We start from the raw sequence: 15,888 nt of genomic DNA, 5'->3' as shown, positions 1-15,888 counted from the left end.
AGTTTGTCAACCTAATTTCTTCTTGAGGAATGTCTATTACTGTGAACTCTGCAGAGGAATGATTGGCTTCATTTTATGGAAAGATAGGACTCTTACTGACTTCATTAAAGTCAAGATCTTGCTCCTTTCCTTTAGTATAGTTAAATACCTACAGGTAGCTGTCAGAGTGATATCACAGAAAAAATCTAGTTCTTACCATTCTCAGACACTATAAAAAGCTATTTAATTATAAACAGTACTGATTATTAGAGGAGGTTTTAAGCCTTAAGACCAAACAAAGGCCTTTCCCACTTACATTCCAACTGAAGACATAAGTAAGAAATCTGCGAAAAGAACTCTGAGTTTTCCCTTAAGGTAAGGATATGGAAATGGAAGAATAAAATAACTATCCTGAGTCATTGATCTTTGATATTTAAAAAAAGATCTGCCAATACATTATAGTCATACTCATTCACTTTCTGCCTTGCCTGCCCCTGCTCCTTACATTTGTTGCTACACAGTGACCCAAGTTCGACAGTAAGAGAAGAGGGGGCAGAGAAAACAGCAGCAGTCTACACAATAGGCTGTATAGAAACAATTTTCCTGTCTTGAAGCTAGGCCTTTGTATGCTAAAGAAAACAAGAGTAATAGATGGAGAAGAAGAGTACACAAGGATGAACATGACTGTAGCCAGGGGGAAATACGGTTAAGAGGGTGATATCTGTGTGCAATGTATAACAACTTGTTAAACAGATATGTAACAACCAAAACACCATCCGATAAAAAATAAAATGCCATGATATATAGTTAAACATTTTAGCCAGTTTGAAACCAAAGAAAGAAGCAAAACCTTTAAAAAATGGTTGGTGATTGCAATTGCTTCTGCTTTTGGTAGAGACAATTGGTAGAAGTCAACTGTCTTTTCAGAAAGCAGATGCTTACCTCTTAAAAACCCTGACCTTATCAAAAAGTTTGTTCTGTGATTAAATTCTTACAATATCAAGTCATATCAAGATTACACGAGGCTGTGAAATTTCCCTTTTCCCTGTTAATTAGGGTAACAAAACCAATATGCAAGAATGCTTCCTGAAATATCGATCTAGTTCTGTTGCACACAAAGTCAATGTCAGAACTAATTTTCTTGTATATGCACCCAACTAGCAATGTTTAAAACAGCACATATATGTATCTTTTTGAGTCCCTGGCTAGATATTTGGCTTTTAGTAGCTGCTGCTTGCAAATAAGGGGTCTTTCCATACCAGTGAGCAAATGAATTTCTTACAAATGAATATAATCTTCTGTCTGATGAACTGAAATCTAGGAACAAAGTCCAGCAGCTAAATTATGGAAATAATGATAATAATTCCAACTAGATGAGCATTCTGTGGTTTCTATTTTGTTACAGACAGCAAAAAGTTACCTCTTTCATTATCTTACAAATGTAATTATAGCCACTCCAGATGCTGTGTCTTAGGTGTATCAAGGAACATTTACTTTCTTCAAGCACTTAAATGACATCTAAGACCTTTGATTTCTCAAAATGTTGATTATGTATTTTTTATGAATTAGAATAGTTTCTCTCTGCTTTTGTAGATTATTCATTGCAGTAATATATTAAACTTCATTCTGCAGTCAGCCACATCATAGAAAGAAAAAATATTGGACCCTAATTTGCAGTGCACAGCGTGAACACTCGAACCTGTAAACAGCCATAAAAGTGACAAATCGCTTGAGGCCTTTATAGATATTGCACCATTTTTCTTCTGTGTTGTAAAGTGGTATATTATGGTTTTGGCAAGTTCATTGCAGCTGAGATTTTCAAGAAGTCCTAAATTACACACAAAATTTTGAAATTCTATTGCCAAATTTCCAAATATGATTGAAAGAACTGAATGCCTGCTTGATTTTCGGTGAACAATTACATTTTAGGTATAAGCTGACGATGGGAGGCCTTAGAGATTAGATTAGATTAATTTTAGCACACATCCCAGACTGAACTCCAAAAATCTTTTTCCAAAAGACATTCTAAAACAGAAAAAAATATTTCTTTGTTCTCTTTTTCTTTCTTTCTTTCTTTCTTTCTTTCTTTCTTTCTTTTTTTCTTCTGACTTCTCTATCTTTCTTTCTCCTGACTTCTCTATCTTCTAATGTCAGATACAGTGATGAAAAAACATAATTGTTGCCATGATGTAAATACATTCTGATAAAGATGCCCCTGCTCCTTTGTCAGTCTTGTCTTTTATTCTATTTATCATATGGCTAGAAGAGTCCTTCAAAGTCATGTCATCCTTCCTATGCTCAAAACAGGGATCATCTGTACCTAGGCCAGTACTGGCAAATGCTTATTTAACTTTTTCTTACAACCTCCAAGGGCAGACTCAAAGCAAGATGTTCCAGCACTTCCTTCTTCTTGCCATTAAAATGTTTTTCTCAATGTCTAATTTGAAACTTCCTGTTGTGAATGGAGTTTGTTTGTGTTCACCACAGTCATGGGAATGGATTATATCCTTCCTGCTTTGCTTATTCGAAGTTATCATGTCCACCTCGATCATGTCCCTAGTTTGTTCAATCTTTCCTCACAGACTGTAAAACTAGTAGATACTTTCTTTTCTCTAGATTAGCTCTAATTAGAGTTTACTTCTTTGTTGAAGTGCGAAGCCCCAAGCTGGAGATGTTTTTCTAATGCCTTAGCAATCCTCAGTTAGTAAGTCAGAAAAATTACTTTATGTGGTTTTGCATCTGAAATATATGTTTACATTTTTCACAACAGCATGACATTACTGGATTGTATTCAGTATAGTACATATAAAGCCAGCAGGAAATGTCTCCTTGTGCAGGTCCAGCAACATATTCAAATAGACCCCCCTCAACCCTAAAGCAGGGAGCGACTGTGGGTCGGGAGGGCACAAAAACCAGCACAGTACTATTGGTTTTACATCCTGCTTCTAAGACAAATAGCATGGAATTGCATCACATTCAGTACCACGTCAGTGAACTGTAGTATGAAAACACTTGTGTGGCCTTTAAAGAGCGTGTGAGACAGGCTGCTAAACATCTAACAAGGAACCATCTAAAATAAGTTGTACGCCACTCTTGAGATGAGCCGTGTTTCTGTAGCTACAGATGGATAATCCTGCTTTCTGTTAAGTTCACTAGCTGTTGTGCAAATTCTGATAAGCATGGTCTTCCCTGAAAGTGTATGGGAGAAAGAGAGGTCCCCATTCCTTAATTCAGCAAGCTACAGATCCAGAGCAGGTGGAGCAAACAGTATACAGGTGAACTTCTGCCATTTTTTGAGGAGTTTAATTCTACATGTTTGTTTGTTTTATGGCTCCCAGCTAACGATGTCCTTACCCAAACCATTATTTCTGTACTTAAATTGAGAACTGCTTTCCTAGATGAGGACTAGAAAGCTCAGAATTTGTAGAATTGAGCATCTAACTGCTCTTTTAAAAAAATTATTACATTCCACACACAATTTTAAAAGCTACTTGGGACTTTTGCACTTCTGTTCATGCTGTAAAGGACTTTAAGCAAAAAGTGAGTATGTAAAACAGAAATGTGCTTTATGCTAACTAAATGCCAAGAATCTAAAGTTAGTACATCTGTTTTCTGTCTCCTGGGAAGTTCCTAGAGAATGATTTCGCATTTCGTTTTTCAGGATTATAGTTTACTATCTCACCATTTTATTAAAGTATCCTTAGATACAATGTCCAGAAATTTCAAACTGAAGAAAAGGACACTGTTTAAAGAGAGACAATAAATCTCAACCATATCACTAAAATTTCTTTAAACATCATCAGCAGAAAAGGATCTAAAGGCTTCTTCCATGAATTTGAATCCTTTCTCTTGCATTCATGCATTTTTCCTTTGTATAATTAAATAGGCCTTTCTGCAGAGGGTGGTGAAGAAAACTCACTTTTTCTTAGTCAGTCCAGTGGTAAGATAACTGCAGTATGGGTAGGCCATTGCATTCATGCAGAAAATATCTATTCTACAGACTATTGTGTAGCAATTTAAAGTATACATAAACCAACACATCTTTCTAATCCCTACAGACCTAGTCTTTGTATATCCTTCCCCTTGATAGCTGTCAAGGTTGTTAGTATTCCAGTGATAGGTTAGAATGGCATAATGGCTTGCCTACCTGGCACAATTCACACTTTTTTTCTTTTTCACCTTATTCAATCCAGCTATGGAGTTGGCTATACTGAAACAACTCAACACATTCTTATGTAATAGCTTGCTGATGGTTATGTTCATTAAAGATTAAAACAAAAAGGAGTGTATAATCACTAACTGACATACTTGAAACATTATGTTGCTGCAGAAATTTTCATGGTGTTCTAAGCTGAATTGTAAAATTGTTCCCATACAAACCTATTGGTCTATATACCTTCTGCTTGCTGACATCAACAATAATTTAACATCACAGATATCCAAAATAATATATCATATTTTCTTCTTGTTTGCAACTATGCTTGCTTTCATACTTATGTCTATGTATTTTTCTTTCTCCCCAGGTAATGCATTTGTGGTGAGCCTAGCTTTGGCTGATCTGGTGGTGGCCGTGTATCCATACCCACTGGTGCTCTTAGCTATTTTCCACAATGGATGGACGTTGGGTGAAATGCACTGTAAAGCGAGTGGCTTTGTGATGGGACTAAGTGTAATAGGCTCTATTTTCAACATTACTGCAATTGCAATAAACCGGTATTGCTATATATGTCATAGTTTTGCCTATGACAAAGTGTACAGCTGTTGGAACACGATGCTGTATGTCTCCTTAGTCTGGGTATTAACAGTAATTGCAACTGTGCCAAATTTCTTTGTTGGCTCTTTAAAATATGATCCACGCGTCTATTCATGCACATTTGTTCAGACTGCAAGCTCCTACTATACGATAGCTGTTGTGGTAATTCACTTCATCGTCCCTATCACCATTGTGAGCTTCTGCTACCTTCGAATTTGGGTTTTAGTGCTTCAAGTTAGAAGACGAGTCAAGTCAGAAACAAAGCCAAGACTGAAGCCAAGTGACTTCAGAAACTTTCTTACCATGTTTGTGGTTTTTGTCATTTTTGCCTTTTGTTGGGCACCTCTAAACTTCATTGGACTGGCTGTAGCCATCGATCCTATGGAAATGGCACCAAAAGTTCCTGAATGGTTATTCATTACAAGCTACTTCATGGCCTATTTCAACAGCTGCCTTAATGCAATAATATATGGACTTCTTAACCAGAATTTTAGGAATGAATACAAACGCATTTTAATGTCACTGTGGATGCCAAGGCTTTTCTTCCAGGACACATCCAAAGGAGGAACCGATGGTCAGAAGAGCAAACCTTCTCCTGCTTTAAACAACAATGACCAAATGAAAACTGATACCTTGTAAATGTGTAATAGTCAATGCAAGAGTTTGTCATGGTGAAACCCAAGAATACAGTTGTAATGTTCTGGTCATTTTTGCTTACTTTTGGGGACTTTCCATTTGGACGGCACTTTGTGACTGGAATACAGGCTTTTTCATAAAGCACATTGCTCTCAATTAATGATTTGTACAAGATATCAATTGAAAATGCATTTCAGAATTAAAGCAGCAGGTGAGTGCAAGCTGGTTGTGATGGGTTGACCCTGGCTGGACACCAGGTGCCCACCAAAGCCGCTCTATCACTCCCCCATCCTCAGCTGGACAGGGGAGAGAAAAATATAACAAAGAGCTTGGGGGTCAAGATAAGGACAGGAAAGATCATTCACTAATTACCGTCATGGGCAAAACAGACTCAGTTTGGGGAAAACTAACTCAATTTATTATAAATCAACCAGAGTAAGGTAATGAGAAATAAAACCAAATCTCAGAACACCTTCCCTCCACCCCTCCATTCTTCCTGGGCACAACTTCATTCCCGGATTTCTCTACCAACCCCCTCCAGCGGCACAGGGGGACGGGGATGGGGTTTATGGTCATCACACGTTATTTCTGCTGCTTCATCCTCCTCAGGGGCAGGACTCATCACACTCTTCCCCTGCTCCACCGTGGGGTCCCTCCCATGGGAGACAGTCCTCCATGAACATCTCTAACCTGGGTCCTTCCCATGGGCTGCAGTTCTTCACGAACTGCTCCAGCGTGGGTCCTTTCCACGGTGTGCAGTCCTTCAGGAGCACACTGCTCCAGCTTGGGTCCCCCACGGGGTCTCAAGTCCTGCCAGAAAACCTGCTCCGTGGGCTCCTCTCTCCACAGATCCGCAAGTCCTGCCAGGAGCCTGCTCCAGCGCAGGGTTCCCACGGGGTCACAGCCTCCTTCGGGAACCCACCTGCTCCGGCGTGGGGTCCTCCACGGGCTACAGGTGGATATCTGCTCCACCGTGGACCTCCCTGGGCTGCAGGGGGACAGCCTGCCTCACCAGGGTCTTCACCACGGGCTGCAGGGGAATCTCTGCTCCGGCGCCTGGAGCATCTCCTCCCCCTCCTTCTTCACTGACCTTGGTGTCCGCAGGCTTGTTTCTCTTACATGTTCTCACTCCTCACTCCGGCGGCAGTTTCTCTCCGTCCCAACTTTTTTTCCTTCTTAAAAATGTTATCACAGAGGCGTTACCACTATCGCTGATTGGCTCAGCTTTGGCTGGTGGTGGGTCCGTCTCAGAGCCGGCTGGTATGGGCTCGCTCTCAAACACAGGGGAAGCTTCCGGCAGCTTCTTACAGAAGCCACCCCTGTAACCCCCCTTGCGCCCCCCCAAACCTTGCCACACAAAACCAATACACTGGTTTAGTTCTGAGAGCTGAATTCTGCTCCCAGACATATGAATGAGGCATTTTTTTACTCCAGTGAGAATTTTGCATTCTTTATACAAGATCAGGATTCAGTTCGTAGAAGATGGAGTGAAGGTACTTGTCTATGGGGCACAGCAGCTCATCAAGGCTGAGGAGTGATATTTTCCTCCTTCCTGTATCTGAACAAAGAGGGTGAAGCAGATACTCTGTTTTCCACACATAAGCCAAACATCACATTTCTGTGCAGGTACTGGTGGCAGTAGTATCTTTGATTCAAACTTGTAAATTGGAGAGAAGAATATTTGTGTAAAAGCAAATATTAACATTAGAGCTTTTCCTCACAGGTTTATTCATACTTACATACACTGAGATTGGGAATACAGTGTATTTACTCAGTTCATTTTTGTGGTTGATTTTATGGCAGATAATATAATACAAATCATTGATTTATTACACATTTACTTTACATAATATTCTTCCTCTAGAGAGGATTGAATTTTCATCGTGCTCCATTTATTTACCTAAATATATACATCCAATGTCATTTGATGCACTTTAGCACACTTTACACATTTGCAACAGGCTGGAAATTATGGCGTATGACCTGTGATCATCTGGAGTGGCAGGATATCCTAGATCATCTCAAATGATGCTAGATGGAAAGAAGCAGCCCTTTTGACTATAATGGCAGTTGAGATTCTTGCCTCACATGTCTACATCCAATCTTGAACAAAATCTGCTGTTGGTATCTAATCTAAGATAACCTTCGAGGTTCCCTATAGTGGAGATATGTTTCCTTTCATCTGTGATGACAAACACGCATCCAAGGATGAGATTAATTGCTTTGTGGAGGTACTGGTCTCCTTTCATTGACTTCAGACGAAGTTTTGATTACTAGTTCAAACACCTTGCTTTGGACATTTACATGGGGATTTATCTTGCCTAATTTGGGATGTCACCAGCGTAGATATTTGCACATGATTTATTTTCTAAATTCCCACTGTAGACCATGGAGTTCTAGGAAATGCTTTATTTTTTTCTTGAAACTGGCATCTTTATGGGTCAGGGGAACTGCTTGACAGAACTCACTAACTGTATCTTCATTGACTGTAATGGAGATCAGGCAGCTCATGTGGACACATTTCAGGCAAAGATAGGTAATCTTAATCCTATAACTAGCATACTTACAGTTCATATTTTCACAGTTCATAAAATAAAAGGATGATATTCCACCTTCTTTTTAAACTCAGCTCAAATTCAAACTGGATTTCTCCTTTTTCAGGTACCATATTGTAACAGTGACCGTAGAGATCAGATTACAATCTGGGTTATACCCCACAGTATCATAGTAATGTACACAATGTGGTTTGTATTATCTCTAAATCAGATTAGGGATCTGTGTGCAAACACAGTCAATTAAGTTATTTTATCATTAAACCTGAAATGCACATTACTGTTAGTAGCACTGTTCAGGGGAAAGGAGATAGGCCTCTGGTAAATCCATGTCAGGTATTGAAATAGGAAAAGGAGGAATTCAGGTTGCTATTACATTCTAGTTTGGGTTTTCTGACCTTGCTATTATGAAAAATATTTCTGTAGTAATGTTAATTTTTACAGCCAATATACTCCTCCTGAAGCCATAAAGATGTATTAAACATTACCCTTATGTTGCTATACTTACAGAAAAACATCAAAGAACCACAGTATTTTAAATGTTTTATTTGCTTGCCAAAAGTCAATGTAAAGTACAGCAAAGTAACAAATGTGATGATTCTTCTAGCTTCTTTCATGTTCTTCAGATAGTTTCTGATAGTCTCTGAAGTTCAGTACCCTAGGACTCAGAGTAGTAGCCTGATGAAAGCTGAAAACTTTGTGAATAGTGGTAAGAAAGAGATGGGACAATTTTAACCTGGTGGTAGATAATAAAAATATTGTAGCTAAAAATAGCAATCATTAATATGTAGGTCCTACCTGGAACATAATTTTTTAAGTCTGACACAGTTTCAATATGTATTGTCTTTCTTCATGACTTCCACACCAAGGTACAGAACACAGAACTAATAGAGATGTATATTTACATGTGAAACTTCCCTCAAAGTAAATAGGGAGTTTCAAGATTCTGGAAAGCTTGCAGGAAAGGACATCAAGTTTGCTTCATTGAAAATCCTGCCTTTTCTGACATCTATGAGTACTCAAAATTGTGACTTGAAAGTCAAAATTTGTTGTCTGACTTGAAGATGAAGTAATATTAGAAGTAAATCCATTGACCTTGGTTTATTGCTTGCTGACATGACTCAGAATAGAGTCCAGAATTCGGATCAAATTCCCATATTGTTTTAGCTCCATAAAACAAATATAAACATTGGAACCACTTGCTTGGCCATAAAAGTGAGCAGCTATCATTCTGCATACTCATGGGAAGAAGATTTGAAATTTGTAGGAAGTCATTTTACAAATTATCTCTGCACTTTAAAAATTAAAGATTACTTTTAAGAATCCTCATGCTGGTATCTCAACTATCCTAAATGAAGCTCACACAAGTAATAAAATAGAAACATAGAATCATGGAATGGTTTGGGTTGGAAGGGACCTTTAAAGGTCACCTAGTTCCAACCCCCCTGCCGTGGGCAGGGACACCTTCCACTAGACCAGGTTGCTCCAAGCCCCATCCAGCCTGGCCTTGGACACTGCCAGGGATGGGGCATCAACCTGTTCCAGTGCCTCACCACCCTCACAGTGAAGAACTTCTTCCGTACATCTAATCTAAATCTACCCTCTCTCAGTTTAAAGCCATTACCCCTTGTCCTGTCACTACATGCCCTTGTAAAAAGTCCCTCTCTGACTTTCTAGTAGGTCCCCTTTAGGTACTGGCAGGCTGCTGTAAGGTCTCCCCGGATCCTTCTCTTCTCCAAGCTGAACAACCCCAACTCTCTCAGCCTGTCCCCATAGGAGAGGTGTTCCAGTCCTCTGACCATCTTCATAGCCCTCCTCTGGAGTTGCTCCAACAGGTCCACGTCCCTCTTACACTGGGGGCCCCAGAGCTGAACACAGTAATGCATTGTTCAAAGAAAGAAGTGTTCCAAAATTTGATCCTTCCTCACAAATGATGGAAAAATTTTGGAACGGTGTTAAATTATTAGGTGTGGATTCTACCACCACACTTCCTGAATGGGATCCTGCTCTGCATGGTGTCTGCAAACCCAGTGTAGCTATTTAGTGTGGCAGGTACTGCTACTTATTGAGTCCTGATGTACAGACAATAACTCATGCCTGTTAAAGTAAGTTTTTATACCATATATTGTTACAAAGCATTGCCTTTGAGTTGACCTGGAAATCAATCAAATTCATAAATTTAAATTTACCTGGAAATCAATCAAATACATAAAATTTTTATTAATTTAGATGACTAAATGCAGCTTTTGCATTATTAAACCTCTTCATGTAGCAATATTTCATTTCACCATATAGTAATGTATCCATCTACCTACATCAAAAGCCTTAAATTAATTTTCTCCCTTCTCTTATTATAATTCAAACTCCATTTTTCCTCAATTTACATTTGAAGAAAAAATTATAAATGCAATTTAAAATGTAACTAACCATCAAGATAGGGGATATGATTATAACATGGTTTGAAAGTATAGTCAGGAAGAACGTATCAGCTCTGTACAGATTTATGCACCCTTGAGGAAATTATTATTTCCATTATATAAAACTATATTTAACAGCATATCAGATATAGACACTTCAAAAAAAAGGAGGAAGGAAGTCAGGTAGACCCTGTGTTCTACACAAGGTAACTAGTGAAGGCAAAACTAGGGCCTCAGGGACAAAGTCTGTTTCCAGAAAATTTGGAGTGTTTTCAAGCAGTTAATGCTATATTGATTAAAGTGTTGTATTTTCTGTTTATTAAAAGAAATAAATGTGTTCTAGAATTGGTCTTACAATAGAACTCTGATTAGAAAAACTTACAATCACACAGATGGGTGAAGACCACTTGTAAATTCTATTTCAGTAAAGAGGGAAGTAGAGGTAAGACTGAAGCGATGCATTAACCTTATCCTATCTCTCTGTGAAAGTGACAATTTCACTCTCAAGGAAGAATTAAAACTAAAGATTCAGTCCTATTACTGTTGACTTCAGTAAGATCAGGTTTTCAAACCAAATTATTGACTGAATAGAATAATTCTGCCTGGCTCATTCTCAGGGGCAGAAATGCACTTCTGTCTCTCCACTTCTTCCTTTGAGAACACATTTAGATAAAAATAATTGCTTTTCTGAATTTCTGAATTGTATTTTTAAAGAACTGCACAAGTCTGGGAATTTGCCAATGAACAAATATCTACAGAAGATATTCACGTTACATATCTGCTGTTCGTTGGAGCACAGGTGGTTTTTCATCAGTCCTCCTGGTTGAAGGGAAGGGGTTTGAAAGGGCCAGTCGAATCTGGCAAATCAACAAATGGTTATGGGACTAATGCCACAGCCAGGGGTTTGACTACTTAGACCATGGAACTCCCTTTGAGAAACCTCGTCTACTGGGGGCTGACAGAGTCCATCTGTCAGAGAAGAGGAAGAGCGTCTTCGGTCATAGATTTGCCAAGGCGGTGAAGAGGGCTTTAAACGAACACTGCTGGGGGAGGGAAACCTCAATCCATCCCACTCCTGCCAGTTTGATGCCAGTGCCAGCAATAGATGCCTGGAGCCTGGAGAGGAATCACAGGTCAGCAGAAGAGCACCTGAAGAACCGCACAGAGGAATTCCAGCCACTCCAGCAAGAAAGTCAGCTTCATCAAGGGCAGCCTTGGCTGCAGTGACCATGAAATGGTGGAGTTCAAGACCCTTAGGGCAGCGAGGAGAGCACACAGCAAGCTCACTACCCTGGACTTCAGGAGAGCAGACTTCGGCCTCTTCAGGGATCTGCTTGGTAGAGTACCATGGGATACAGCCCTGGAGGGAAGAGGGGCCCAAGAAAGTTGGTGAATATTCAAGGATAACTTCCTACAAGCTCAGGAGCAATGCATTCCAGCAAAGTGGAGGTCAGGCAAAAACGCCAGGAAGCCTGCATGGATGAACAAGTAGCTCCTGGACAAACTCAAACACAGAAAGAAAGCCTACAGAGGGTGCAAGCAAGGACAGGTAGCCTGGGAGGAATACAGAGAAATTGTCCAAGCAGCCAGGGATCAGGTTAGGAAAGCTAAAGCCCTGATAGAATTAAATCTGGCCAGGGATGTCAAGGGCAACCAGAAAAGCTTCTATAGGTACATCAGTGATAAAAGGAAGACTAGCGAAATTGTGGACCCTCTCTGGAAGGAAATGGGAGACTTAGTTACCTGGGACATGGAGAAGGCTGAGGTACTCAATGACTTTTTTGCCTCACTCTTCACAGGCAAGTGCTCCAGCCACACTGCCCAAGTCCCAGAAGGCAAAGGCAGGGACTGGGAGAATGAAGAACCACCCACTGTAGGAGAAGATCAGGTTCAAGACCATCTAAGGCAACTGAAGGTGCACAAGTCCATGGGACCTGATGAGATGAATCCGCGGGTCCTGAGGGAACTGGCAGATAAAGTGGCTAAGCCACTATCCATCATATTTGAGAAGTTGTAGCGGTCTAGGGAAGTTCCCACTGACTGGAAAAGGGGAAACATAACCACCATTTTTAAAAAGGGAAAAAAGGAAGATCTGGGGAACTACAAGCCAGTCAGTCTCACCTCTGTGCCCACCAAGATCATGGAGTGGAATCTCTGCTAAGGCACATGGAAAATATGAAGGTGGTTAGTGATAGCCAACATGGCTTCACCAAGGGAAAATCATGCCTGACAAATATGGTGGCCTTCTACAACAGGGTTAGAGTGTTGGTGGATAGGGGAAGAGCAACTGACATCATCTACCTGGACTTGTGCAAAGCATTTGACACTGTCCCACAAGACATCCTTGTCTCTAAATTGGAGAGACATGGATTTGACAGATGGACCACTCGGTGGATAAGGAATTGGCTGGATGGTCACACTCAAAGAGTTGCGGTCAATGGCTTGATGAGCAAGTGACAAGTGGCATTCCTCAGGGGTCGATATTGGGACCAGTGCTGTTTAACACCTTTGTCAGCGACATGGATAGTGGAATTGAGCGCACCCTCAGCAAGTCTGCCAATAACACCAAGCTGTGTGGTGTGGTCAACACACTGCAGGGAAGGGATGCCATCCAGAGGGACCCTGACAGGCTTGAGAGGTGGGCCCATGCAAGTGTCATGAAGTTCAACAAGGTCAAGTGCAAGGTCCTGAACATGGGTCAGGGCACTTAGTGCAAATGTAACCATTTCATCCTGGAAAAAAATCCAAAAGGCTTTGCAAAATTCCAAAAAATAAAATTATATAGTCCTGTTCCAAAGCAAAAGGTACTCTACTGTAGAAACATACACTGCACTTCCTAAGTTTCAGAAGTCCCCGTAAAACACTGAAGACACACAGAATAATATGAGAGCAAAATGTGGAAGATTGCGCAAAGATGAATTTCAATGCTTTTTATTTCGTCTACAGAACAGCTTGCCTGATTACTGTGAACACAAAAGAAGCGCAGGAATATGCCAGGCCCAGGAAGCACTCTGAAAATCCTGCTGCTCTCCAGGATGGTTTATGGGAGGATAAGACCACAACTATTGCTATTAGAAAAGTGGTTTCTCTAGCAGATACTGTCACTGTCCCCTCCTTCTCATCCTCCGCTGACAGCAAATTTCCAGGGCTCTATTTTTTGACTCTTCCCTGCATTTGTACCTCTTTCTCACACTGCTCACTTTTTCATGTCCGAGGCAGCTTGGTCCAGCCTTGTTTCCACAGCCTTAAGGAGAACGGTTTGCTTTCATGGCTGAGGAGCCTTTAAACAGTCTCTACAACTGACAAAAAAAGCTTTTCCAGGAAGACCCATCTCTCTCACAGCCTCTTGCTTTCAATGTCAGCAGTTCTTCTGGTTTTGAACAGTTATTACCAAAAAGAAAAAAAAAAACCCTTGCAACAATTTTTAAGAGACTTTAAAATAAAGACTACCTCTGGCTTGAAGTGCTCACATCTGTGTGGTAATCAGTATATGAGCAGATGTAAATTTTCCCTCATGATCTCAGTAATGCTGTCAGAATCCCAGAATCATAGCTTAGGTTGGAGGGACCTCGAGAAGTCAAATTGTCCAATCCCCTGCTCAAAACAGATCTAAGTAGATCAAGTTGTTCATGTCCATGCTCAGTCAACTTTGAACACCTCCAAGGATTACACAATGACACTGGACATCCTACATCAGTATTTGATCACTCTCATGGTATATTTTTTTCCTCTAATATGTCTTTGGAATCTCCCATATTGCAGCTCGCTCCCATTGCCTACCATGCTATTACTATGTACCTTCAAAAAGACTCCAGCTTTATCATCCTCTGATCAGGCAGTTGTAGACGGCAGTGCAGTCTGCCCTTCTGCTTCTTTTCTCCAAACTGAACAAATCCGGCTCTCTCAGCCTTTCATCATATGGCCTGTGCTCCAGGTCCTTGACCAGCTTGGTGGCCTCTGTGGGACTCACTCCAGTGTATCAATACCTATCTTGCACTGGGGAGCCCAAAACAGGACACAGTACTCCAGATGTGGTCTTAAAAGTGCTGAACAAAGTGGAAGGATCACTCCCCTTGACTTGCTGGTGACCCTTTTCCTAATGCAGCCCTCTGCTGCAATCACATGCTGCTGGCTGGTGGTCAACTTCTTGTCCACAACGACCCCCATGTGCTTTCCTGCAGAGCTGCTTCCTAGACGGTTGGGCCCCAGCCTGTAGTGTTGTGTGATCTTATTCCCTCCTACATGCAATACCTTGCTCTTACTGAACTTTGTGATATTCCTTGCAACCCATTTCTTCAGCTTGTCCAGGTCCCTCTGAGTAGCAGTCCTGCCCTTCAGGATATTGACTGCTTTCTCCAACTTGGTGTTGTCCACAAACTTGCTAAGGATGCGCTCTGTCCCATCATCTGGGTTGTTACTGAAGACTTTAAGCAGCATTGATCCCGTTATTGATCCCTGAAGGACCCTATTAGTTACTGACCATTAGCTGGACTTTGCAGCGCTGATCACAGCTCTTCAGGTCCACTAGTTGAGCCAATTGCCCACCCATCTTTTTTTCTACTTATCTTACAAATTCAGTGATACGGAGACTATGGGACATTGTGTCAAAGGCCTTGTTAGACTCCAGGTGTACAACATCCACTGCCTTCCCTTGGCCACAGCACCAGTCACCTCATCGTAGAAAGCAGTGAGGATGGTCAGACATGATTTCCACTTGGTAAACCTGTGCTGACTGCTCTCTATCACCTTCTTGTCTTTCATAAGTTTAGAAATGAATTCTGAGTGGATTTGCCCCATCACCTTCCTAAAGACTGAGGCGAGACTGACCAGCCTGTAGTCCCCTGAATCCCCCTTTTTGCCCTTCTTAAAGATGATGTGACATTTGCCTTTTTCCAGTTACAAGGAGCCTCCTCAGTTGCCATGACATTTCAAAAATGATGCAGTGTGGCATCACAATGTCATTAGCAAGCTCCCCCAACATAGAAATATTTATATGAAGTATATGTAATATATTTAATTTTAAAAATACAAGATAGAATTTCTATGTTGTAAAGTATTCACCAGTTCCACATGCCTTAGTTTATATATGATAATTCATAAAGCCAAGAGCTGGTGATACCAATGCTTTTCAAATAGTAAGCCCTAATTTAGTCTTTAATCAACTGCAGCCTTTTTGTCATGCTTTAATTGCTGTCATTGAAAATCAATGCAAATTTTGTGTTCATAGGGCTAGATTCCTGCATGGGTTGATTAGTCTTAGCCCAGCACTTTACACAATAGCACAGCAGGAAATAGGAATTTCAAGCAACATTACATCATTAAACATAGTGCATCAAAAGACTTTTTCCCTTTGCTCTGAAGTGGCACTAATCTTAAATTGGGTGTCACTGCAATACCATGAAAGGTTGTTCTGCTGCTAAATATCAAGCAGACATTTAGTATTTTAGAGTATTTTATATAAATAGCAGATACAAACTATCAAAATCTACTGCAGTGATTGATCTGAATACTCTTGGGCCATTGGTTACAATGCCCAGATTTCAGCTGCAAA

The 15,888-nt window shown here is 40.6% G+C and overlaps 2 protein-coding genes across 2 annotated transcripts in view; one reads left to right on the top strand and one right to left on the bottom strand.

The window, feature by feature from the left end:
- MTNR1B (melatonin receptor 1B) overlaps positions 1-5,464 on the top strand; it is a 31,644-nt gene extending 26,180 nt beyond the window's left edge. The window contains exon 2 of the mRNA XM_049823610.1: positions 4,503-5,464. Coding sequence (XP_049679567.1) covers positions 4,503-5,371 — 869 coding nt within the window. The 3' untranslated portion in view covers positions 5,372-5,464. The remainder of the gene's footprint in view (positions 1-4,502) is intronic.
- Positions 1-15,888, bottom strand: part of TAF1D (TATA-box binding protein associated factor, RNA polymerase I subunit D) — an 815,997-nt gene that overhangs the window by 335,490 nt on the left and 464,619 nt on the right. The window lies entirely within an intron of this gene.

This window comes from Accipiter gentilis, chromosome 19 (genome assembly GCF_929443795.1).
Source record: "Accipiter gentilis chromosome 19, bAccGen1.1, whole genome shotgun sequence".
NCBI classification, from domain to species: domain Eukaryota; kingdom Metazoa; phylum Chordata; class Aves; order Accipitriformes; family Accipitridae; genus Astur; species Astur gentilis.
The sequence above is the reverse complement of the archived record's forward strand: the minus strand, read 5'-3'. Positions and strand labels throughout refer to the sequence as shown.